Raw genomic sequence first — 24791 nt, 5'->3', positions numbered from 1 at the left:
TCGTTTTCTCTCTCCGTGTCTCTCTGTGGCCACACACATCAAACATGGCTTGCTCTCTCTGTTCTCTCTTTGTCATCAGCTTTTAATGGGCATTGGGCTTTGATGTGGCTTGGTTGCTGCTATTGTCTCCAGCATGTCTTGATCAGTGTCTATTGATCTGAGGGGGACATGGAAACAACTGGAGCAGACAAACAGGGAGTGAAACTACTGTCTCAGAAGCCATATTTAACCAGCTGTGTCCTACTGCATGGAGTGCAGTTGAGTCTTTCAGGTTCTGAATGTGTCAAGTTTGAGAAAAAGAAAAAGTCAGAGAAACACAGTAAGAGACAGAATGACAGAAAGCAGAGAGTGAGGGAGGGAAACAGACTGCAAGCATGTCATGAGAGTGACATCTTTGCAATAAAAAAATTGTGAAAATTACTGTTGGTCTGGTTAACAGGTACTATTTATGAGCTCTGGTCAAATAACTATTTTATTCAGTTGTCTGACAACAGAATTATAAAAATATGTAAATGAGAACAAATAAATTGTGAGTTAAGTTGTATGGAAACACAGCAGTTGATGTGCACTTTTGATGTTTGCTGACCAAAATCAAATAGAAGTACAAAATAGAGGACAATTAGCTGTTAACCCATTGTTTTGTTGTTGCACTATAAACAGACATCTTATGAAAACCTGAAAATGCTTGTGTGGACACTGTAACTTCATTATGTTGGTCTATTCTGTACACATGACATCTTTTGCAAGTCGGCCCGTCCTGAGAGAGGGATCCCTCCGCTGGTGGCCTTCCTGAGGTCTCGTCCATTTTTTTCCCTGTTAAAAGTTTTTTTGGGGGAATTTTTCCTTATCCGAATCGAGGGTCTAAGGACAGAGAGGGTCGGATGCTGTACGGATTTTAAAGCCCCCTGAGGCAAATTTGGTTTTGTGATGTTTTATATAAATAAAACTGACTTGACTTGACAGCGTTTTCAAAAATAACAAGCATCTTCAGATTCAGCTGGCTTAGTGCGGAGGTGGCCCGAGAAAGACAAAGGTGGGTTAAACTTGTGCTTCTTCTTGCAAGCAAACCACTCTCAGAGCTGGTTTAATTTCCCAGACAAACCCTTATAGGAGAATCCACATGGGAGCATTTGTTGCGTTAGAACTGCATCGAAGCCCATTCATTTAAAAACCCCCATTGAATGGGGAAACTTGGCTGTTACGATATAGTGTCTTAGCAATGCGCCCTTATAATTCTTACCACGGCACCCTCTGGCATGCCATCACTTTTAGATCAAACATTCCTGAAAGAATGTAGTCATCTTATCCTTCCAAGATATGATAAAAGGATGTCTGTTTTTGAGGAGAACAGAAGAAGAGCTACATCTCTTTGATGGACCAAAGCACCAGTCATAAAGCTTATCACACAAACACACACACACACACACACACACACAGGCCAGCAGTCTTGCTGGGCCCTGACCGTAGCACATTGATGTCTAAGGCTGCTTTCTCCTGACTGACTCTGAGGTTATTGCAGCGCACCATGGAAGCACAGGATATTTGACGGTCCCCTGCCAAAAAAAGAGCCGAGGGGGTGGGGGATGAGGGAGGGTTGCCATTGACAACTCTGAGATCTCCAAAGTGACCATCTGAAAATGTAAAAAGAGAAAACTTATTAAGAGAGAAGGGTCCAGGGGAGGCCATGGGGCTAAATCTGTCACAGCTTTTCAAGAGAGGGACAAGGCCAGTTCACGAGTCCAGCAATTACAGCTTGTACATGACTTCTACAGTTGACCTAATGAAGAATAGCGAGTCTGTTGAGAAGAGCTAGGAGTTGGGGTTTAATCCGTAAAAGAAAAAAACCCCACACACAACCAGCCTTCCCAGTAGAGAATGACTCATACAGCGCAGGACAATGGAAAATATATTGAAGTCGTCGTGGGTGAGATCTGAGCTTTGCTGACTCAAGAGGAGTCCCTGGGATACACTGTGTCAAATCTTCTTCACAGATGTAAAATAAACGTAAAGAAGAGAAAAGAGAGGGGGGGAGGCAGAAGGAGATGAGTAGGAAGCAATCAGACTCGGCAAGTGTTTGAAGGGCAGCATCAGCAGAGAGATGTGGAAATTACATTCCTTCAATTTGTGTGTGCCAAATGTTTAATGGAGTGGAGGGGAGGGGGGTTTAGTGTGTTGGAAAAAAACCCTCCGTGTTATCCTTTTATCACACTTACCCAATGAACATGTGTGCGCATTTGTGTCAAACGCAGGAAACGGGAGGCGGGCATGGAGGGAGCGGGGGTACAGTTGTAGAACGATCAAACTCACATATGTTATTTGTTTCCTACATGTGTTTTCTTTACCAATTATGCTCGAACCTCCGAGTCACACATAAAGGAGTAGAAAAAAACACATCCTTCTCGTCATCGACGATGAAGAGCAAGGGGGTGGGGGGTAGACTTTTTTTTCCAAAATAGGGCCTCATGCTCTTTATGTTTGGTATTGTTTGAGTGCATTTCCTCCTATAGCTTGGGCAGGCTTTGCATAGAGGGCAGGAAAAAACATAGCAGCCTGACAGCCTTTGATGTTCATGTTCTATGGTCCCGTGTCAACGCATTGTCTGTTAAGTCCTTTTCTTGTCCCTCTGCCTAATTAAGACCTCAGAGCGACTTGTTGACTCCACAAAGACCCTTGTTTGGGGAGGGGGACGGTGGTGTGTGTGTTTTTGTGTGTCCAGGGTGTGTACGTGTGTGCATGTGGGTGTGTCTGCTTTGATTGGGATTTAGTTTGAGAGAAATGTTTTTCAATTCAAAACAGCACACAGACTCACACGCATTACCCCCTACATACAAAACCATAGGCTTTGACAAAAGAATGAAGTCATTTATTTTGTGTTTGAAGGCCATTTGAGTGGAGAACAAGTTATCTCTAGCTGCATTTATGCTCAAAGTAACAGTAAAGAGCACACACATGCAAAAATCCAGTGCATTTTGAAACTACATTTGTGCATGTCATTGCATATGGTACACATGCTCCAGAGTGTGTAGAAGAGGGAATGCAATTCTAACCATAATTTTAATATTAATAATTTGTTCTTGCTTTCACATTTGGAGTTGCACCTGATTGTTTTCCATCCTCTTTTCATTTCTGCCATCTTCCTCTGGATCTCTCCAGCAAGAATCTGATGACGTCAGTTTGCTGTTAATCCACCATCTCAGCAGATACACTGCTGGCACACACACACACTATCTCGCGGCTTACCAGCTTAACTTTGATGTCTCTGATACCAACAGATGGCTGAAAGGTCACATACTGTACAAGAAATAGAAGACAGGTAGAGAAACAGGCACAAAAAATGGAACAAGTCCTGCTAACCCAGCATACAGGAGCTGTTTTTACTATATATTTTTATTTAAATAAAAGCTCTGAAGTAATGCACAATACTGCAGCCTTTGTGCTTTATCTGACTTTGTGTAAGAATCAAGTCTGTAATAATATATCAATAAGTATATAAGGGTGCTTCAACAATGTAATAAATTGCCACTCTTACACAGTGGACTAATGCCTGGCAGTATCAAAGCGAGCGGTGAATACTGATGTATTGGACCACGAACCCTCTTAGCACTTGTACAGATTCATGCACCTCTGACCTTCTGACCCCTTAAACTGACTGTGCTTAGTTCTCAACTCAACCACAATCTTGATAAGCTGTCTTCCTAGCAACCATGGGTTGGACGTTATATTACATTTGTAGATTTGAAGCTTTAAAGGGGCAATATGTAAGAATTGAGACTACTCTCCGCCTGTCGAATTCATAGTCCAAAAAAATAGGGGGCAGCATATCACATATCAGGTCATAACTGCAGCTAACTTAGCAGTTGTATTAGCTGACTGAGTCCGGAATGGGCACCAGCACCGGAGCTGAGTGAGGGTGCAGCAGAACTGGGATCAGCAGCCTCCCAGTGAACACGGCCAGACTGGGACCGAACACAGCCTCCGAGACCGACGGAGACCAGTCTGACGACGGGGAATACAGTTCTGAGGTGATTTACAGCAGCTCCGACCAGGACTCGCAGACACTGAGGGTTCAGGCGGGGACAGGAGAAAGTAGCGAGAGGGAGGTCAGGCATCAGAGAGCCAGTGTCAGCGTGTAGAGCCAGAATATTTTTCACATCAAACGCGGTGGATTAAGGGTTTATTTCGACCAAACCAGAGCTGCTGATCATTGGAACAGTTTAAAGACTAACCAAGACAGTTTTGGTAAGTTTTATTTTGTTTCTGTCGAGTTTGTGTGTTTTACAATGAGTTAACGCGGCAATTTGTTCGGTGAAAGAGAGAAACGTGAATTCGGAAGGTTTACAGTTGTATTTTTCTGTTTGATAAGGAAAATAGGTGTATATCTTTACTTACTTGACATTTTGTGAGTTTATTTTGTTTATTAGACTGAAAAAGCTAAGAGAGCTTGTGTAATGTAGTGAACTCGCCGTTTGCACACATCTCCCGGCTGGAAGTTATTGCCTCTCGAGGCACAAGTGGTATTACAACACAGGATGGGCCGGGCCTGGCAGGTTAGCATGCAAACTGTTACTTCTTCACATTCTGTTGATAAGGTTCATTCATTTTTTGAATGTTTTAAAATAAAATTCTGGTCAAATCTTACATCTTACATACCCCTTTAAACTTTTTCCGTAAAGTAATAAGAAATTCAAAGTAATTCATTTAGAAAATGAAGTCAACATTTGTGATTTATTTCTGCATTAAAACTTAATGATGAGCAGTACAGTATCAAGAGAAATAAAAGGGTAAAGAGTGTTTTTATGTTCCTTGTACACACCTCAAGTCAGAGCTTCTCAACTTCAGGGTGAGGACAAGTGGGGTCATCTGACATGCAGATGGGGTCACAAAGAACTTCTAAAAATCATATATTTGTATGTAATATATGATGTCTTTGGAGCTTCCTCCATGCCCATGAAAATATAATACAACACTATGCATGTAACTCTTTAACTGCTGGGGTCTGTGTGTGGCTGCGTCCATCTGTGCCTGCACACAGCATTTGTGTGTTTTCAATCATGAAATCCAGTCGCTCAGTCCGTTTTTTCTCATTATCTATTTTCATTCATAGCACACATCATCCAAACATGCAGCTGTCACACATGGCATATCCAAGGACATGTTTCAGCACTTTATGACAAATAAATCACATGAGCACCAGTGCACAGCACACAGAGTGCCTCTTTGAAAAAACAAACACGAGTACATGCGATACAGTCACATGGTACGTAAGTATGAGTTTGTGTGTGTTATTTGCCTCCGGTGGTTTCTGTTTCAGTCTTTAGCTCCATACCAGTGGGTTTTCCTTTGTGTTGACACAGATGTGCTGCTTTGAGCCGAGGGACGTGTGTTTTGGGACTCCTCTTAAAGCAAATAAGTCTGGTTTCCGTCTGTCTAAAAGAGAGTGGGGGTTAATCTGTGTTGACACATACAGTTATAGGTTAAATGTGTGTGTACATTGTCTATCGATCCTTGAATGCAGCAATAGCCAATTAGACGGGGCTTTGAGCGTGCAGCCTTTCTTGTCTTTTGTTGTTGTTGTTTTTTTTTTTTTACAACTCAAACATCTGTAGACTTAACAATCAGTGTTGTTCTTTTAGACTAAATCAGTCTCCCTTTCTGTCACAGGTTGTCCCATGCCCAGAGATCAGCTGTAAAAGTTCTCCGCAGAATGCAGTACTTTGTGGCTAGGAGGAAATTTCAGGTAAGCAAAAGTAAATCCTGAGGAGGAGAGAAATTCTACGGAGTTAAGGAGAGCAAGGGGTGTGTGGGGTGGGGTGATGCAGAGATAAAGAGACAGATTGAGAGTTAGAGAGGGAGTGAGAGAAGTGTGTTGTGTGTGCGCGGAGTGTGTGTGCGGTTGTACAGGATGAGGAGGGGGAGCCCCGAGGGCATATATCAGCTGCAGCGCCACTGTGCATGCGTAGTTGTGTGTGTGTGTGTGTGTGTTTGGGTGTAAATGCCTGAAACTTGCACCTGCATGTCTTCTTTGTGCTCACTTCAGTTCAAGCGTAGTATCATGGGAAATCTACTAACCTGTCTCTGGGGCTACAGTAGGAATTCACTTACTGTACTGCACTCACAAAAACACACACTTGGAAAGATACACTTAAACACACAGAGAAGGACGGGGCCTCACATAGCACTGAAGTCAGCAGAATTATATTAGAAATTTTTGTGCAGTAAATATTTCAGTTTAAAAAACAAAATCGTGTTTGAGATACTTTGGCCATCATTTTCATGCTACATGTTATTGTAGAATGGTTCCTATATTCTTACTGTTTCCAAGTGTTCTACATGTTTTCAATTATGGCCTATGTGATCTCAGCTGCAGACGCTATACTCTGTGTATACCGAGGATACCCTAAAGAGTTCACCGGGTTCCTTCTGATGCTGCTTATATCCACGTCACATTAAACAAAGCTGTGAAAGGACCTTAACACGATTGCTTTCTACATGGCCATGCACTTGGCAGTGCACGTACACACACACAAACACACACAATGAGTTAACAATGAACCCTTTGCACCCAGGGGGGTTGTTTTCGGGGGCCAAGCAACAGTGGCTATGGTTGACAATGGCTTTTGTGTCCCTCTCTCTGTGTGTGTGTGTGTGTGTGTGTGTGTGTGTGTGTGTGTGTGTGTGTGTGTGTGTGTGTGTGTGTGTGTGTGTGTGTGTGTGTGCGCGACGTGCATTGATCCACAGCAAGCGCGGAAGCCCTATGATGTGCGAGACGTGATCGAGCAGTATTCCCAGGGTCACCTCAACATGATGGTCCGCATCAAGGAGCTACAGAGAAGGTGGCGTCTTTGACCTTGTTTCATGCTCTTTCTTCCTCACTTTCTGTCTCTAATTCAGTTGATTTAAACTTGTTTCACATTTTTGGCGTCATCATGTTGGATACCGCCTCATAGTCACAAGAAGAAGGAAAAAGTCAGAAAACAAAACATATAACATTTGGCCATGTTGCCTTATACCATTTTTCCACTGGCACAGTATGGCAAACAAATGCTATGAAGTGTCACATTGTACCATGAACATTTGTGTTTCTGTTTATCTTGCCCTTAACTTAGATGTACTGACATCATAGTCATCTGAACTGGGTTATGAAGATATCAGGAAGAGAGATGGCTCCATTACAAATGCCTCTATCCAGCTTTCAAGAATTTTGCAACTCTTAACAGTTTCTGTCAGTCGGATCATACTCCTGCGGTACAGTTTGTTACTGTTCGGACTGTTCATCCGACAGATAGCAGCCTCACTGGTCTCTCATTTGTCACACCTTGTAGTGCTTTGTTGAGCTGTAATGAAGTCCAGTCCTCACTTAAGTAAAACCTTTCGTCCTCTTCGCGCAAATTTTCTCTGCTTTTTTAAGCGTCTTTCTTTCTTCAAACACTCTGCCACGAAGGAGGTTGGTTAGGTAATAAATTGGGCCAAACTTATGTTAGTGCATCACCTGGACCTCTAAACACCTTTTGCAGTAATTCAGCTGAACCATGGTAATGCACTGTGAAATTTTGGAACCAGCAGGGCATCATAATGTATCCATAAATCGAGAAAAGACTGGTTCTTTGATTTTATATCATTTATAACTAACTAGAGTGACTTAAAGCCTCAATACAAAGTATCATAGCCAATTCTTGCAAATTCTACAATGTTTCTCATAAAAATCTAAGCTGCTGATTTTTTTTTTTTGTTGTAACCCTAAAATAGACTAATACCAAAACTTAACATTTAACAGAAAATCCAAAGAAAAAGACATCACAGCACTGGCCACATCTGACTCCTGCAAAAACACCACAGTAATGCAATGGCCACTTTGCGTCAAATGGGTCACCAACATAAATGAAGATAATTAAAGACATGTGATTGCTGCGATAAAATCCACCCTTAATTTGAGGTGACGAAAAGAAAAGAATGCTTTGCAGTGCGTATTGAACTGCTCTCCCTGCTTCAGTAAATTTATAGGTGACAGTCCACATGAGCAAGTGAAACCTCTTGCAAGTCTCCTTGTTTGTTTTAAGAGCTAGACATTTCAATAAGAACGTAGCATTCATTTATTCATCCCTTTAAAACTTGCATGTGTTTTTTTCCCGAAAGCAGTGATATATAAATACTATTCAAGCTGACGCCATTTGTTTAATTTTATTGCCTCTATAAATTGGCTTATATTATTTTACTGTTTTGTTCATGAGCTAGAATTAAGTGCTGTTTACTCAACTGGATCGTCTCCGTATCTGGCCAGTGTTTTTACCTTTCTCAGAACTCATTTCTTCTGTCTTTTCCACAGGCTGGACGGCACACTGGGGAAGCCAGGAATGTTTCTACCAGGTAAATACACAGCAGACACAGCAGTCTACATCTGATAGACAGCCATCACTCCTCACTCCTTCTCTGTGTTTATACCTCACACATACACAAACTGTGCCAGACTAAATATGAGAGAAAGAGAGGTCCCTGATGTGCGTGCATATGTCTCTGTTTGCATGTGGGCATGTTTACGTGTGTGTTTTCATATTTGTAAATATGTGAAATTATGCACCATGCTTGTTTCACTGTGCATGTAGGAATGCTGCTATACATTCCTATTTATGTGTGTTTGCATGTCCATGTGGGTGCACATGTATGGATGTACTTCAGAGTATGTACATAGGTTTTGAATTTATAGTGAAAATCAGTAATAAATTAGGAATCAATCATTTAGTAATAATGCTAATTATCTAGCTAACTGTCATCGTTTCGTAATTTTTTTTAGATTATATTATTTGTCCATTTGTTAATAACATGTTGAAGAATCAGTTATTTACAGAATCGTAACTTAATATATTTAAATCCGTGATATTTGATTGTGTTGTGTTCTGTTACTTACTATACTCTAAGTAACAGAACTATACTGTTACTTACTATAGCTGTTATAGTCATTTAATATCCAGGTTAAGCATATAGTTTACTAAGTATTCATTAATCATGAAGAAATTATTGATCATGAACACTGACGGCTGTTTCCCCTGGTTAGAGAATTGACTGACCAATTAGAGCTTTGTAGGCTCTATTAAGAATGGGGACGCCATCTTCCTACATAGCTAGCAAGATACCTGGCTACATTCAAGTCAAGTTACAAATATACCAACTCTTAAAGTCACATACTGTATTTCCTTGATCAGTGTGTAAAATGTTTAAAAATGTGAACTGCTACTGGCTACCACAGCTTCTGTGTCAACTGAAAATGACGTTGGCAGGACTCGCTACTCGCTAGTGCAAAACAAGGCAAACTAATCCCCCTTCCTAACGAGAAATTGGCTAACATGAACATGATGTCATGAATGAATAAAGTGAAGGAAAAAAATGGCAATGGAGTATAAAGTTACAACTAATGTTGCTATTTGATCATTTTAAAAGATTTAATTCACACTTGATTATTATTTAATGGTTTATTATTGAATTTAATTAATGGTAGCTAGAATAAAGTGTACTGCAGTATGTAGAATCTAAACATTCTTGACACTAGTTTGCATTGCCAGCGCCCCCCACTACTACCCACCTTCCTTTCTTTCCTCCCTCTCTTTTTCCTTTGGTCCAATAGCCAGGTGCTTAGTAAACATGTCTTGGCTGACCCTGGCCACTAACATGGTTAACCAGTTGGCCAGTTGGACAAGGGACTGAATTAAGAACAGCTCTGGAGCCCTGTACTCTCCAATTTTGCATACTCTCCAAAGCTATGCCACACTAATTTCATACATACATATACACAAACAGTATGAATGAAAGCTTATAATCACTCATTAAATCATGCACATCTGTAAAATCACCATTGTAGAGGTTTTACACTTCTGAAGAGCCATGCTCACAAAATACTGTGTTGCTAATGCACATCCAGGGATGTTGTGTGGAGTCAACCTACCTAAATTTAGTTTACCCAACTTTTGATCTGAAGAATGGAATTTACTCATGTTTTTGAGGTTACATAACTCTTTCTGACATGCATTTACTGTAAACATTACAGTAGGGGACTGTAAACTGCCCGTACCCACAAAAGTGGTAGAAAATTGATGAATGGATGGTTTCACTAAGAATCATGATCCTTCAGGGTGCTTACCGTAAAAGATAATGTTGTGTTTGTAAAGTGTGCGTGAACGTATTTTACAGTGTTACAAAATGCGCTTTTCTGCATCTGTATTTGTCTCCTTACGATTACCACCAAGGAATTCAGTAGTAAATTCTTGTCATCAAGGAAAATGTATTTATATTAGCATTGAATGTTTGTATGTGTGTATATATATTTGACTTTCTTCTTTTTCTTTTTTTCATTTGCCAGGAAAAGGGGAAGATAAAGAATACCCAACTATTGGAGCGCGAATGATCAGGCTGGAAGATAAGGTAGGCACACTTCTGCTGCTCAGTCTATGTGTGTGTTTTGTCTTTAAGGAAGAGAGAGAAACTGATTATGTATGAATGTGTGTGTGACTGCATAACTGTGTGTTTGAGTGTGACTCCGCCTGCTTGTGTCTCCGGTATCAGATGAATGCGTGTGGTGGAATCTTTTGATATGACCTCGTTGTGGCTGGGCTCGGTCAGTCTGTGCCAGTGTCAAACATACACCTGTATTCTCTGCTCTCCACCTTATCAGCATCTATTTAGTGTTGCGTTTATGCTGCACTTACATTTCTGTTCATTCTGTTCATTTTTTTTTTCTTGACTCCTATTCTGGGCTGGGTCATTTTGATGATTTTCCATGCCAGCCCTTATTTTTTTCCTGTAATCCTAGATAGGTTGGTTGGTGACAATTCTTGGATGTTTATGTTTCCATAAGGGAATATTAGAGTACTGGAAGCATTAGGGGGGCTAAAGAGAAAAGTGTTTATGTGATGAGGCATAGCCAATAGGCAACAGCTGTGTTATGAAGCCCATGGGTGTAACTAGGCGTGTCCTCTCTCGTAGAGGAACAGGCACAACTGGATGCCAGCATGATGCAGACACTGATGCCAGTGTGATGCCAAGATAGACATTACCCTTATGGGGATGGTTGTACCAGTTGGACTGGTGTGTGAATGTCTCTGCCTTCCTGCCTCTATGTCTTTCCATGTGCAAATCATAGGTTATGAAATGTTTGTTTGTTTTGGTGTGCGGCTACATCTGTTGTCTGTTTGTCTGACTGGTGGGATTACTAGAAAGTGAAATTATGTTTGTGGATTTGGAAAGGTTTGGAAATGTGTTTGGACGCTCCATCATTTTTTTCTTGAAACTGGTGTTTAAAATTGAATATTAACCTTATTATCACGTTGTTCTCATATCTTACAGTAAATGAAAACAACTCCTATACAATAGAACAATGCATTCTGTAGCCACTTCTTTTCTATTCAAGTCAGCCAGCTCAGGATTTCCCCCACCTTGCCTTCACATTTACCATCCCATATCTGTGCCCTCATCAATACTGATGCTCTCTAATGTTTGCATGTGTTTGCTGTTCTCAGACCCTTTTGTTACAGAGAGACGAGAAATGATCTTGAACCAATATACGCTCCGAGCCTGAAGACCTCCGCTCAGTGATTGAGTTACGGCCCATTTGCTCTGGGCTACATGTTGTGATCGCAATCTCCTGATTGGAAAAATAAACCTGTGTTCAGAAGTGCCTCCTCTACCTATGACTTTTTCTCTTTCAGTCTCTGTCTTTTCCTTCTTTCACTTCTTCTCTCTCCCCACTCTGCCTTGACATAAAGGCAAAATAAAACTGAGTGGTGGACAATTGAGAAACAAATCAGTGGAACCCTACTGATGCAGGCTGCTTTCCCTCCCAAACAATGTGGACCCAATCACCGTCTAATCAGAACTGCATCTGCATGCATTGCTGCAACAAGCGTCCTCTCAAAGTGGAACAGAAGAGTAGCAACAGAAACTTGTGATACCCAGATACCCCATCCATCATAATTACTATTTTCCTCGCCTCAACACCCGCCCCCTTCCCCTGTCTCATTTCTGGTCATGTGAATTTCTTGTTTTGATGGTTCGGACGGGCCAGCACACCTGTTGAATGGCAAAGGGGACCTCCCTTTCCCCTCAGGCAGCAGGTGGATGAACCCGTCGACCTCTGTGATGTGGTACATTCCCTGGTCCTCCTCTAGATAGGTTGCACCATTAAACTCCAGTAGCACTTCATAGATATTATTGACCACTCTAGATAAACTAAATATGTCAACGTTATGTTTTTGGTATGTGGTGATTTTATAATTACACTTATAGTGTAATTCCCATAATTGAATAAAATTATCTTGGTTGCAACTGAACACAGAATTTCCTTTGTGCTCCTGACCCATTTTTACTCAAATCTCTATTTTGTTGAATGTTGAATTCAGAATTTTTCCTTCAAAGTCTGATTTTGACGTCTAACAAAATGTATTCACTCTTGTAACAACATTTCAACATGAAACCTGTGTTAAAAACACCCCATGCAAACAAAATGAAAGTGCACCAAAATGTTTGTAATATACCGGGGATTTGTTATAAGATAAAATATGCAATGAATGAAGTTTGTTGCAACTTCAAATGGCTAGAGTGCCCTTGAGTTCAGTTGTCAGTTGCAAGTTGTTTGCAACAGAATTCCAAGCGCTGTTTGTGTTTCATAACGTTGCGTAATTTCTGAGTTATGTCACCTCTTGCATGTTGCTCATAATAGTAAACCTAATCACACACAAAGCAAAACCCTGGTGTCACAGTTGAATCACCTCTGAATAGGATCTTTCCCAACAGCCCAGAAGAATTATTCATCAACTCTGTGCCCTCTGTGCCTTTCTCAATACTCACTCTTGGTCGGCCTCCAGCTACATTTGTTTTGTTTTTTTTGACAAATTCCCACTTTCTACTCCCCTTTCCCCTTTAAAACACCAGACATCAACCACTCTGACTGTGCTTTATGCTGCAGCTGAGTAAGTAAGATAGAATAATTTTCTTGTCCAGCTTTTGTCAGCACATAGCTTGTAGATGAATTTATCTTCAGTGAGCTGAAGGGGTCTCAGGCATTGTGTGTCCTGTACAGGGTTAGACAGTGATTTATCACACACAGACAAAGACACATATAGGTCTACACACAAATACACTCACACACACATGAGCATAGAGTTGATTAATCACCAGTGTGTCTAACCCCACACTCTCAAGATTGAATTCTCCAGGAGCGACTTGGAAACGAAGATGGATGGCACTCTGTGACAGTGTGTTATCTTTCTGTCAGACACACTCGATGAAAAATACCCAAACGACAAGCTCAAACAGTGACCAGTATCTCTGGGCTTCAGCGTGGCCTTTTGGAAAGGAGCTCACTGCATGCTTAAGGATGAAGTCAGCCCACTGCTTGTGGTAAATCTCTCCCAGTTTTATAGGAACAGGATTTTTTCTCATAGCAATAGACAGAAAGGGCAGGGAAATTACAACAATATGCTTTCACATAGCCTGTAAATGTCTCTCTGAAAAACAAGCTTATGCTTTTTTAGTCTGATCCTTTTTTGTTTCAGACCTTTAACAATATTTTGAAGTGTTGTGGAGCTCAGAGCAACCCTGCAACTTAAAACTGAAATTAGTGTGTAGAGCTGAAGGCAGCAGCCTTTAATTATGTAGGAAGAGAAATTTGTTTTGTTCAAGGCTGAAAGTTTATCACAAGGCTGAAAAAATATTAGTGCACACCAAAATAGGTTTTTGAAAATGGAAATTCATTATTCAGAATTTTGAAAATACCTGATATCAAGACTGCAAATACATTCATTTTTATCAGTTATCTAATAAAATAGCACCAGAATATCTAACTTTAAATTAAGGGGTAGTTTTCACTGTTTTTTCCTAAATCACTCAAATTCAAGTCTGTTGAAACCATATATATCTAAATTTTACATTTGCTGATTGTTGCCTTATCATTTTACTGATCTAGACTTAACATTACATAAAAAATAAAAAAATCAAAAAAATAAATCTGTTGTGAGATATGAACTCACTTTTAAAAAGCATGAAGAAAAATACTTTAGTCAGTGAGAGAAAAAACTCAAACAATCAGCAACAAGGGGGCAGTTATGTAGTTTTTGTTTCACATTCAATATTTATCCCATCATAATTTAGTCATCAAAGTGGTATTCAGTTGTATTTGGAAATTGCATTGGTCTTTGGTGGGTGTAAAACCATCAGCAGTGTCTAGTGAAGAAAATACCCTCTAATATGGCCTCCAGACCTGCACAGACATGTCTCTACTCAACACATCATTATTTGTGTTGCTCTAAGTGCACTACATGGACCATAGATTACACTCACTCTGTGGTTAACTTCACTCTCCTATATTAGGGCAAATATACTGTGCCATGTATGTCCACTTATATCATGTGCATTAGCACTAGGCGTACTCAGAAGAATGCATGCCCTGACTGTAATAGCATCTCAATTAGGTAAGTATGCTGTAAATTACAGCAAGGCCAAATACTGGGAATACTTGAGGGCCGGGACAGGGTGTTGTGTTTGTTAGGAGTCCATCTGTAAGGCATTTAGGGCCCCTCGTCTTTAAAAGCATGGCTTTGAGGTGGGCATATGTGTGTGTGTGTGTGTGTTTAGACTGGTCTGATCCAGACCCAGTGGAGGGCTTTAGAGATGAGGGCTTGGTAAACACATACGCACATATATACATATTTATACATTAGACCATTTACATAAATACAAGTGGATATCCAGGCACACATAAATATACAAATGTAGTCAGACATGCACACACACACACTGTTGTCCAACCAGCAGTGTCTCAGTGGCCCTGTTTACACCTGACATTAACATGCGTCCTGGGTGATCACAAATGGACAGCTCTAAGTACAGGTGTGAATGCACCCAAGACACATTGAGGATGCATTGAGATCCGACCATTCAGACCACATGCGGAGGTGATCTGGGCCGCATATTGCCACTTTAAAGGACCGCCTACTCAACTCACGTCCTCTGCATAAGCTGAAGTACGTACTCATTCACACACCGACGGTGTCATATTAAAGTGCGAAACAACAAGAAGCCACAACAACAGGCAAAATGGATTCTTGTGAATGGAGTACACACAAAACACGCTGTCTGATGTCCTCCAGCTGCTCTGCCTCAGCTCTTGGTGATTTACAGAGTTTCCTGATGGACAGGTACCTTTACTTGTTGCTAAAGTAACCTCATAGACTCGTAACCGCTAACTGCTGCTAACTGTAGCTGCCATTAGCTAGTTAGCTCAGTTAGCCATGCAACTAGCTAATAAAGCTTTATTTAAGCTTTAAAGCTATAGGACTGCTAGCTGCACTGCTAACTGAGATAACAAGCTAATGGCAGCTACAGTTAGCAGCAGTTAGCGGTACCTTAGCAACAAGTAAAACTATCTGTCAATCAGGAAACTCCATAAATCACAGAGAGTTGAGGCAGAGCAGCCGGAGAACATCAGAGGGAATACCAGAAAATATTTTCTCCATAAAATATGATCCAGTTTCACCAAAATCAGTGAATAAAGCTATAAAGTTGTGTTCTTGTACAGTAATCAGTGAGGCCCAGCCCCCAACACTCCACTCCAGCGGTGTCTATCGTTTTCCCAACTTAATTCTTGTCTCATTTGTGGTCTGATAACCAGTAAATTCATCGCATTCAGGTTGAAAACAACAATGCATTTGGTCTTTGCAAACAGTAGGTGTTTATTTGCATATAGAGCGGGGAAATGAGATCCGATCACAAGTGGTCACTTGAGACGCATCTGGACATGCATTCTAATGCTAGTTGTGAACTGACGTACTTGGACCTGTCAATTTGTGATCGGATCACCCAAGACCCATGTTAATGCCAGGTATAAACAGGGCCAGAGTTCCAGCTTAGCTCTCAGCAGGGCAACAGCAAACAGGAACAGCTTCATTATCTCTTCAGTCAATGCAGGAGGGCACTGAGACTGAACGGCTGGAGGGGAGAGCAGAGGAGGAGCAGCATTTTACGCCTTAAATCCATTAATAATTTGCAGTGTGTGCATCAATAAATCTGTTGTATCCAATCATGTTTTCCTCGATTTTTGATATTGGCACCCAGAACAAGTTAAACCCACATCAATAGGAACTATTACTGTAATCCCTTTTTAGCGCTCTGTGGCTATAGTTGTGATGTTACATTTTTACATTTCTACAAGAATCTTTAATTTTTATGATCACAACAGAATTAATGCACAGGAATCAAAGACTAGAGGAAATATTTATACTTAACTGAAACCAAGTAATACTGAAATAAGCCGAACAGCATGTTACAGACCACATACAGAGATATAAAAGTTTTTAAAGAGATTTTTAAATTCTTTGGACTTGAAAGATGCATCAGAGTTCAATGAGGTTTCCACTGTTCTTACGTCATGCTCAACTGAATTTTTAGGGAGAAGGATTGTTTTTCCAACCCATTTAAGATCACTGGAACTATTCAGAAGATTTAAAGTTACCGTTGGTATTTTCAATTTTTTTGGTATAATGAAAGGGGGAATTAACTGCAAACTTCAATCTTTGTGCAACATTATGTTGATATCCTACATAACACAATCGTGTCTATCAAACGGACTGATTAGTGATTGCTGCATAAAAAGGAATTAGAGGTGCAAAGAACAACATTAGGAAGTTCATTCACTCATTGTTTTTAGGAGCAAAGTTTTTTGTGTTTGAGTATTTGTCACTTTGTGTGGAGATGAGTGCTATAAATTGCGACTGTTTTATTTAGGTACAAAGGGTTTCAGCATGAAACATTACTCTTAACTGTATCCCCTTTTTGTTATTTAGAGTACTAAGACAAATACATGTCATGTCAAATTCTTGTCTACAGTGCAAATTTGAGTATTATTCCATTATAAACTCAATGAAAATGATCAAATTTGTCCCCTATCTCAGTGAGTGAGTGGTCACACTGTACATGTACCCTACTCTCTCCTCCTTCCCTTCCTCTGGGTCATTGGTGTTGCTCTGTTCATTCTGCCACTTTACTGCATATTCCTCAACCCTCTGCCTTTCCCTCTGTAATTAGAGTGATGGTCACAGTAACCCACTGTCTGCACACACTGCTGCCATCTTGTCCCCCGTGCCCCTTGTCTAACCGTCTCTATTGTTCGAGTCCTCTGTTCCCCCTCTCATTCTGTTTTCCCTTATGGACACCTCTCTGTCTTTCTCCAACCTCCCATTTGCTCCTTTTCCCAGCACCTCTCTGCCCTGAGAGCACCCTGTCTGTTGTTGTGCTGTGTTTTGATATATGTGTGTATTTGGCCGCAGCGTGCTCAGCAGGGAGCCGGACTGACCGGGCCGGTCTAAACAAAGAGAGGAAACTTGGCAAAGGAAGCACACGCACACACACAAATCCTGGAGCACACAGCTTCACTGCAGCGGCCGTACTCTTAATGCCCCGTGCTGCAGACAAGCACATGCAGAATCTCCCTGCATGTCTGGACTTGGCCTGCGACAGCTACAGCACACAACAACCTAGCAGTTCCCCCTGTTTTTCTTTTCTGATTAAATCTAGTTCTCTGAATCCTGTCCTGCTTAGGCTTCTTGGCATTGCCAGTGAATGTACAAGTCTCTGGATAAAAGATGTAGATCTGTGCAAATATTCTTGTGCTACATTGTGTTCTCAGTGCAAGATGGCATTGGAGGGGAAGTTTTATTCATCCTTAAAGGGAAATCTTCTTTGCACTGTCCCCCTGCCACAGGGAGGTCAGAGGTCATTGTCCTCTACAGAACAACAGCCCGTGGAGCTGCTGGGTTTTCAGTATTTCCCTCACAGACATTTCAGCATTGACAGAATGCATTACTTCATGTTCGGAATGACATTAGTACTGTATCAAAGCACATCCTCATTCATTTCAGTGAGCACAATACAGGTCAACATCATCCTGTGGCCAGTTAAGTATGTGCAAGCACACATCCTGGTAGAATACCCTCTAACATGAACAGTGTAATTCTACTGTTGACCTTGCAAGGCAAAGGCAAAAATGACTATGATGACTTTCCAGAGCTGTAAAATACTTTCTCATAGGATTATAAATTACTGTGCAGTGTTATGCATTTGTATATTTTTTGCTATTTTCAGCCTTACTCTTGATCCATCAGCCTTTCCTTTGACTGACTACACCACCCTATATACTGCACCAAGCTGAACTGGTCTTTCTCACGTCGACACTTCCCACTGTTGATGTGGTATCTTTATAGCGTTGTGAACTCGATAGCAACGAGTGGTGTGCTGCTGTGAGTTAGATAGCGCACCAGGAGCGGTGTGCTGTTTGTAGTGCACTCCAGCAGTAAATCATGTTTCGGCAGTGCGCTGGGGATGCAGCCCCTGGCAGCTCCCAGACGGCCTTTGGCTCTGGCTCCCTTCTCTTAGCGCCACTCTCTAATTTCAGAGCCGGGACCCTGCCTACTACTGTGTCTTTACCGCATTCCCACAAACCAGAGACGGATAGTCTGCCTGCATGTCTGGCTGCTTGCTCTCCATCTCACAGTCTCTCTCGCTTTCTATCTCTCTCTGCCTTTGTGTCTCTCTATCACTCTTTCCCTCTCACTCCCTGTTTTTTTGCCTGCTGAGCTTGCCCCTTCTTCTTTCCTCCATCTCTGTCTGGTTCTGTGCCTTCAGGATTATAGGTCTGCAGTCTCACTCACAGCATCTAAATCATGCTGTACACTGCCACTGTCTCTCGTCAGTTCTCTCCCCCACTCTCTCTCCTAGGCTCTCTCTGCATCTCTCTAGCACCCACTGTGGGCTTGCTCGTTGGCTGTAAATACCCATGCTACATTTCCATTTTAATTGCCCGAGTTTCGCAGGGCCCTGGGATATATTTTTTGCACATATATTTTATTGTCTTGGCCAACTGCCTCTTACTAGTTTCGGTTGAACCTGACCACTAATATACTCCTACATGGACCAGTTCATTATCAGCAGGGAGGTGTGAGCTTATTTAAGAAGGTTATGAAGGGGTCAATATACAGTTCATGAAACAGGGGTTCGTGTTTTATTGGGACCTGTAGTCTTACTAATACACAGTGCTAAGTAGCCCTGGTGCCACCCTACTTTTGAGTGCTATTAAATGAGTCTACACTGCATGGAACAGTAAACCAGCTGCGAATAATGCCAAGCTGTGTAAATTACTCCAGAGACCATGAGTGTAAATGTCACCGCTATTAAGTCAAGCTGTTACCTGGGGAACACGTAATGGGGAATATGTGCATATGTTTAATACTGTATGTATGCATATATGTCTGTGTTTTATGCAGATGTGTATCTCTGGTATTTAACCAACATGCACCTATAAAACAGTAAATAAAAGCTATAGTTAGTGAAACATTAATTTAGCTTATCATACTGTGATTCGTTCCCATGAAGCCTGTAATTGCTCCTGTAGTTTGGCTAGTTTCCGATCATGCAAAGGCCTGACTCTGGCACATCTGCCTCTCAGGCAGTGGGTGCTGAAGACTCAGCTATACTCAGGGCTGGCTATTGAACCTAAATACTTAGTACTGATAAAATGTGTCTGTAGAAATGCTTAGTCAGATTCTTAGTCTTATTTACGTATTTTCTGATAAAATATTTCCTGATTGAAATCACAACTGCTAAGTTTAGACAGTGTTGTATTTAGGCAAAATTCTTCTTCGGCTGCTTGTGTTAAGTTTGGCTTTTTTAAGGACAAAAGGGATTTGTAGACATTATTTTGTTCATTTTCCTATATTCCTCAAAGTAAGGAATTGAAATGTATAATTTTGGTATTAACCCTAACTCAGGTATTGGCACTTGAAATTAAACCTAGCAGTACCTACAAACAGCTCCTGATTTTGATAATAATAGTCTTAATTTGTAGGGCACTTGTACGGCAAAAAGCCTCAAGTCAACAAAGGATCTGTTCCAGTCCCCCGTGACCATCTAAAGGATATGCGGGTATAGATAACGGATGGATGCATGAATGGATAGCATGATTGTAGACAGAGTCTGCAAACTCTTGACTCCTTTGAGCTACTGTAAATGTGAATGTCAACATGTAAAAATGCTGATGTTTTCCCGGGTATAATGTTTACCTTGTTTACCATCTTACTTTAGCATGTTAGCAGGATAACATTAGCTAATTAGCACTAAACACAAAGTGCAGTTGAGGCTGATGGAAATGTCATATGTTTTGCAGGCATTTGGTCATAAACCAAAGTGTTTGACAAATAAAAATTTTGACCTGATGATGGAGTTAGATGAAAAGATAAGGGATCACCATTAGGATTCACCCTGTCGGCCCCATGAATATCTGAACCAAATTTCATGGTAATGCATTTAATAGTTGTCGAGACCTTTCACTTAAAAAACAACCGACCAACTGACAGACAAACCGATATTGCCATCCCATTATACGGGAGCAGATTAAAAATAAAATACTTAATTTAATAATTTTATTATTTTAGCAGGGTGTTGTGCCATAGCGGGCTAGTGCCTTAATTCATGGAATGATTTTAACTAGCTGTTACTAATGCAGGCGTGTTTATGACTGTGTAAAGAGTTGACTGGGCCACTTGTGGTTCAGACATTGGCCCTATGGTATTCTGCGCCCAGACACATCCCTCAGGCAACAGTTGGGTTGCTAGTGCACACAGTAAATCATGGTGTGTGTGTGTGTGTGTATATGCACACCTATGTGTTTGCACGACTCCATCCACTCTATGCCCAGTCTCCCGTCAGCTCCCATTTGCTTTAATGGCGTCAGGTTTTTGCAAAACACTTAACAAGCTTGTTTGTATTCCATAGTGAGTTTTTTTTTTTTCTTTAGTAAATGATTAATGATTTTATGGAAGTATAATGGTGGGTGTTTTTCTATACCTCTGGGTCCTGTGTTTCCCTGTAGAACAATTAAAGCGACACACCTTTTAATTGTGTGCAGTTAACTTTGTAGTCCATACAGGATACAGGCCTCGCCTAGTCTCATACGGTACAATGGATAAAATCAGGAAGCTGTTATTTGAGGCTGAATCAGTGAATGGGCCCGTGAATGGGAACTGCATATTTCCACCTCTTTTAATGTTGACCATCAAATTAAGGTCCCCCACCCTGTGTCCGTTATGCAGCTATCGTCCGATAGTACAGCTACCGACGGTGCAGCTTATCCAGTCTCAAATGTTGTAGATAAAGTTGAACAGCCATATCATAACTCACATACCTGCACAGCCTCACATTTCACCTGAAACTCATGTTTGATTGTCTTTGCTGGCACCTTACTGCCATAAAACCAGTGGAGGTAGTGAGCTCACTGGCAAAAAGTACAAGAAGCTCTAGTAATAAGAAGTCATTTCCATTGTCTGCAGTGGTTCAAAGTATGTTTTTGCTGGCCTTGATTTGTTCAGAGTGAGGCAGATAAGCCCTTTGTTGTGCCCTAGTGCCCATTTGCTTGCTGGGGACCATCCTTCCAGGAATGTTTCAACATGGGTCAAGCGGGAACAAAAGAAACAACATTCACAGTTAAAAAACACAAAAAATGATGATGTTACATTGATGGTTTTGAATAGAGACTGTGGTGGTCACAAGAGAAGTCTTGTGCAAGAATTGCTTAAGAGGAACAGAATTGTCATGTGAGAACAAATAACATTAGATTAAGACAAAAAAAAAAAACAGAACGATGAGTTTAAAGACACTGAAACGCTCCTGTAGAGCTGAGAGGAACTGCAGACCGTGGGTTTGTTATTACAGGTGACCGTTTCACATACAAGAAGTCATGTGATCCATTGCTGATATAAAAATATCGATTGCTGCTTTAACTTCTGGAACTTTTAGGAGTGATCACACAATTCCCATGTACAGTAGTTGTCACATCAGTATTATGTAAAGTTCGGCAGTAAATACGTAGACACAAAAAAAATGACTCTATCAAGTGAACTGACTAATATTATAACCATACTACACCATATAAACAAGGTGAGAAAAATATTAGATCAGCTACGCACAGCAGACAGCTTGATAAATACGTTCACTCTCATTCCAGTGGTACTTGGGAACTGAGACAGACACCGAGATAGAGCGAGAGCCAGACATTAGTCTAGAGATCTCGATACTGTAAGTCTCCTCCATGACGTACTGCTGAGGACAAGGGAGGCCAGGAGTGTGTGAGCTGAAGTCGGCCTGATAAGCAGAGCCGATAGAGGGTTGCAGTGAACCTCAGACAGAGACAAGAACAAAACAGAAGGGCAAGCTGAAAGGGATATGTCTCTTCCTTCATATACAAGGAGGAGTCTTGAAAAAGACCGAAGAATACTGGAGCGACTGGACCGAAGTCAGAGTGATAAGGAATAGATAAGATATTCTGCTGTGTCTTATGTTCTCACAGATGCTGGACAGAAGGAATGTGATCAAGTAGTTATATTAACTAACTAACCAGCATAGGAGTTGTTCTAAAAATCATTCAAAGCATAGAGTTGGACGGCAAAATGACTTATGTTTTTGTTTTATCTGACGCATTTTGCATTATTTAAAATTCCAAATTTCATAAGCCAAGTCAGATAACTTTTTGCTGTAGCATCTGCACGCAAAGTCACTGCTAATGCACTTGGGAAGCTCAGCAGGCTTGTACACACACACACAGACAAAAACACCCATAGACACATCAAGTGTGCCCACGGGCAGCTTGTGGTGAGAAGTGGACATCGAAAGGTCAATGTTGGCCAAGAGTGTCATTCCCACCAGTCCACTGCTGGTCAGACAGCCTGTGTCTGGGGGTCAAAGGACATCTCAGCAGGCCTGGTAATTAGAGCACAATGGAGCCGATTCTGGCTGTTTGTGCAACTGTGTGTCTTGTCATGTCAGTTTGTCTCAGCTGACAGGAGGTTGTGCACGGCTCGAGGGAGCAGTGAACAGGGAAGCAACAAGAGTTTCCTCCGGAGGGAAGAGGGCAAGAGGGCACTTGAGCGTATAGAGATTGTGTGCGTTAGAGTGAGTGTGTTCGCATGCATCTGAGTGTCTGTGGAGTGTGCATAAGTTTGTGTGTGTTCACTATTGAATTTTGCAGGAAGACAAGTGAGGAGTGTGTTTGTGCATGTGGCTATTTTTGACTTCAAATCGAGAGTAAGCCTCTGTGTGTGTTTGGAGCTCCCCACTCAGCTCACTCAGCACCTTGACATTGGCACTGGGCCTCTGTGTAGATCTGCTGTCTCAGCTGGATCGCTCTCCTCCCTTTTCCTCTGACCCTTCTCCCCCTCCATCACTCACTCCCCCACTCCTGCTCCACTCCCACCTCCACTCCAGGCCCTTCCAGCTTCCCTCATGCAGGGGAGAAGAGCTTAAATCATTCCCTTCTCAATGGTTTGGGGGGGGGAACTGTTGACTTGGACTACTGTGGGAATGCAGGTGCTGTGTGTGTGTGTGTGTGTGTGTGTGTGTGTGTGTGCTTTGATAGCCCCTCCCTGGGCCAGCTTGGTGTCTGTCACACCAGCCGTTCAGACTGTGCTGTCATATGGTATGGTATGGTATGACAGCATGCTATGGCAGATGGCTGCTAAAATATCAAAACAATCTCTTCTTAGCACTCACGCAACTAAGGTTTTAGTCAGAGGTAATTAGATTCTAATTTGTGTACTTAATTATCAGGTGTTAAACTAAGGATTATTTTCATTATTGATTAATCTGTTGATTACTCTTTTGATTCATCGATTAACTGTTTTGTCTATATAATGTTACTCATTTTGTCTGACCAACAGTCCAGAATCCAAAGATAGCTCCAAATCCTCACATTTGAAAGGCTTGGAACATGGCATTTCTTGGAATTTTTGCTTGATAAATGTTAAATTGATTATCAAAATTGTTGTTGATTGATTATCTGATGATTGACCAGTGGATTAATTGGTTAACCAACTAATTGTTTCAGCACTATTATTCATATTTGTACAGCGTTTGATACTTTGTCAGACTGGAAGCTTTATGCAGAAGGATATGAATGCATAAAGCAAAGACAGAATTGTATGCAGCAACACATGTATTTTCACTTTTAACGAATTAAATGAAATTTAAGCAAACATAAACTTTTGTCTACTGTAATTCAAAATAAAAAAACTCACTGGATTTGTTTCACAAATGAACTTGTATAAATGAAGAAAAAAAAGCTAAATACAAACAAACCCAATGTTTAAAAAAAAAAAATGAGAGTACTGTTCCTAAATCAGTGTGATAAGGAGCTATTTGCCAGTGAAGGCATTTGACAATGACTGTCTTGACAGTCTTTGTAGCCTTATCTCCCCAGCTCAACAATGACAGATGGTATCTGTTGCAAGTTGCAAGCCGCCATGTCACCGTGCACAATAAGTCCTCCATCCCCATACCACGTTCTCACTATAGCTGTAAACAGAATGCACAGCAGGCGTGGTCACACCACCAGACAACTTTGTTTTCCACAAGTTTCTCAAGACCAACCCACCCACCACCTTAAGCTTGTCTCTATATCTGTCTCCTCATATGTTTCGTCTCCTCTCTTTTTTCTTTCACTTTGTCGTCTTCTTTCTTTTTTTCCATTGCTTCTTTTGTTTTGTCTTTCTTTTCCTTCTTCCCTCCCGCTCCCTCTCTTCGCTTGGCCATTGAGGTTAACCACCACTTGTATTACACTGCATTACAACTCATCAACAATATGCCGGGCAGAAAGAAAAACAACCCACACTTGTTGTCCTCTCTCTCTCTCACTCTTTTTTTTTCTCTCTTTAACTAAATCACAAAACAAGCGGGCCAAAAACAGTGAATTGCCTAGAAACCCAATATGG

The 24791-nt window shown here is 41.2% G+C and overlaps 1 protein-coding gene across 12 annotated transcripts in view; it reads left to right on the top strand.

Moving 5' to 3' along the window:
* The window catches only part of kcnq1.2 (potassium voltage-gated channel, KQT-like subfamily, member 1.2), a 172674-nt gene that overhangs the window by 101926 nt on the left and 45957 nt on the right, over window positions 1–24791 (top strand). For 11 of the 12 annotated variants that reach the window (XM_044194390.1, XM_044194396.1, XM_044194397.1 and 8 more), the window contains 4 exons: window positions 5662–5737; window positions 6739–6833; window positions 8324–8364; window positions 10349–10410. In XM_044194390.1, coding sequence (XP_044050325.1) covers window positions 5662–5737; window positions 6739–6833; window positions 8324–8364; window positions 10349–10410 — 274 coding nt within the window. Of the gene's footprint in view, window positions 1–5661; window positions 5738–6738; window positions 6834–8323; window positions 8365–10348; window positions 10411–11504; window positions 11672–24791 lie in introns of those variants that run through there. The other variant, XM_044194394.1, reaches the window with a different exon arrangement.

The sequence above is a fragment of the Siniperca chuatsi genome, linkage group LG4 (assembly GCF_020085105.1).
Source record: "Siniperca chuatsi isolate FFG_IHB_CAS linkage group LG4, ASM2008510v1, whole genome shotgun sequence".
Lineage (NCBI taxonomy): Eukaryota > Metazoa > Chordata > Actinopteri > Centrarchiformes > Sinipercidae > Siniperca > Siniperca chuatsi.
This window is presented reverse-complemented; position numbering and strand designations above follow the sequence as displayed.